This window comes from Arachis stenosperma, chromosome 4 (genome assembly GCF_014773155.1).
Source record: "Arachis stenosperma cultivar V10309 chromosome 4, arast.V10309.gnm1.PFL2, whole genome shotgun sequence".
Lineage (NCBI taxonomy): Eukaryota > Viridiplantae > Streptophyta > Magnoliopsida > Fabales > Fabaceae > Arachis > Arachis stenosperma.
Window position 1 is genome coordinate 143,418,365 of NC_080380.1, and position 2,203 is coordinate 143,420,567.

Consider the following 2,203-nt stretch of genomic DNA (forward strand, 5'->3'; position numbering starts at 1 on the left):
GTTTTCTGCATGGTAGCAATTTTCATAGCTTCTTTGCAATTTGCAAATGAAAATATTCATGTCAATTAGTGCTTTCATTCTGCCAAAAAGGTACGTGTGGTCAAGATTCAAGACTGATAAGTTATCTCACACACGGTAGAAAAAAGAAAAACATTAAATTTTCTTCTAACATGTATCAATTATCAAAATTCAAGTTATATCTTACTCGTTTCTTAAATAAATATATTTGTGAACTATTACTTAGACATAGTCACAAATAATAATAAAAAATTTAATTAATAATATATGATTCACCACTAATTTAATTTGATATAAAAGAAAACTTTTTATTAGTGGTGAAAATATAACAAGTTAAAAATACCTAAGAATTTACCTATACATGTGATCCAACTATATAAATAACAATTTAGAGGTTCTTATTTGCACAAAAGATTATCAACTTCCACAAAGGCCAAAACCATATTAACAAGAGTAATAACAAGGGTAAAATTTGTACAAAAACACATTGTATTATTTTCCTTGGAAGAATAGCACCCAACAATTTCACTACATTGTTGAAATTCAAGTCATATACAATATTGGTTCTAGTCTAAAATACAATGAAATGCAACATATGGTTCATTCTAGACCAACTTGTAGTAGCATGTGTTTTCAGAGAGAAGAACCTCATAACCCTTTCCACAAGGGCACCTAAAAATAATTCTTACACACCTATCAGCCCACTCTACACTCACAGCTTCTTCTTCTCCTTTCCAATTATCATTGTCCTGCAACAACAATATACACTTGCTATAATTGAAAATGACAATGAAGGAAGCATTGACCTTAAAAACACTACTAACCATGCTCTTCAATTAGAAGAACAAATCAACAAAAAGCATCATTTCAATGGCCTTAATATAAATCATATTTGTGAATTCACAAAAGATAACACAACACTTTATGCATAGTTTCTTCACATCAAAATCAAATTCAAACCTGAGGTGGGACTTCAGCAACCACACACTCTCCGAATTCTTCTTCTTCTCCTCCTCCTCTAACTTTTCCATCTTCTTTTTCTTCATTTTCTTTTCCTTCAACTTCTTCTTTTTCTCCTCCTCCTTCTTCTTCTTCCTCCTCCTCGGATTCCAATGCTTTATGGCACAATTGCAGAACCTCTTTAAAGCGTTCCTTCATCTTTTGCACCTTCTACATGCACACCAAAAGCAAGGAAAGAAATTAAAAAAAACAATCTTTTTAAAAAGAACGAAGAAAACCCCATGATTCCATACCCAAAAATTAGAGTAAAAACAGAAACTTTTTTCAAGAAAAAACATGTTCTTGAAATTTACCATTGAAAAATCTGGAGTGGTGGTTTCTTCAGAGCTCAATGAGCGAGACAAGATCTTCGGCGGCGAAGGAGTGACATCAGACACAGTCCTCCTCAGACTCGGCGGCAATGGTGGCAGCCCGGAACCGGTGCCCGCCTCCGGCGATGATCCGGCGAAACCCTTCGCCGAAGTTGGAGGCTTAGTTGGGTCGGAAACACAGCGGCGGAGAACCGGGTGACCGTCGGAGCTGTTTCCGGTGAGGGCGGCAATGCTCATCGGAAGCGAAACGGAGGAGAATCCTTGAAGGTCGGGGCTATCTTGATCCCAGAAGTGCCTCTTAGCCCTCCGTTCGGCGGAGGAGGTGTCCGGCAAGGGCCGTTTCATTGAATTGGAGCCGGAAGGAGTAGTGGCGCCGCATTGCTGGTTAGGGTGGTGGTGGTAGAACTGGCATACACCACTTGCGGTGGCCGGAGTTGGGACACGAACGGCGGCGGGGGTGTTGTGTTGGAGCAAGGAGAGGTCAATGGGTTGAAGTGAGTCTCTGAGTCGGAGCAACTCGGTGGATAGTTGTTGTTCTTGTTCTTGATGATGAAGGTTATGCACTCCTTCCATTTTTTTTTCTTGAATCAGTTTCTTGAGCTTTTTCGATCTCTTTCTTCTTCTTCTTCTTCTTTTTTTTTTCTTTTCTGTTTTTTCTTTCTTTCTTTCTCTCTCTCTCTCTCTGAGAATGAATGAAGGTTTGGTTGTGACAAATATAATAAGGAGGGTGAGGAAGAAAAGGAACGTTGTGAAGGCTTTTAAATGTAACGGTTTTTGGCGGGTTAGTTGCAATATAATTTAGCTCGCTTTTATTTTTTCCATTTTTATTCTTGCATTTAAATTTTAGGTAAATT

At 38.1% G+C, this 2,203-nt stretch overlaps 1 protein-coding gene across 1 annotated transcript; it reads right to left on the bottom strand.

The window, feature by feature from the left end:
• Positions 1 to 623: 623 nt before the first annotated feature.
• On the bottom strand, positions 624 to 1,922 carry LOC130975788 (uncharacterized). The gene is made up of 2 exons (XM_057900524.1): positions 1,332 to 1,922; positions 624 to 767 (listed from the first exon to the last, which is right to left on the bottom strand). Exons 1-2 carry the CDS (start codon positions 1,920 to 1,922, stop codon positions 624 to 626), a joined length of 735 nt encoding a protein of 244 aa, XP_057756507.1.
• Between the last annotated feature and the right edge of the window lie 281 nt (positions 1,923 to 2,203).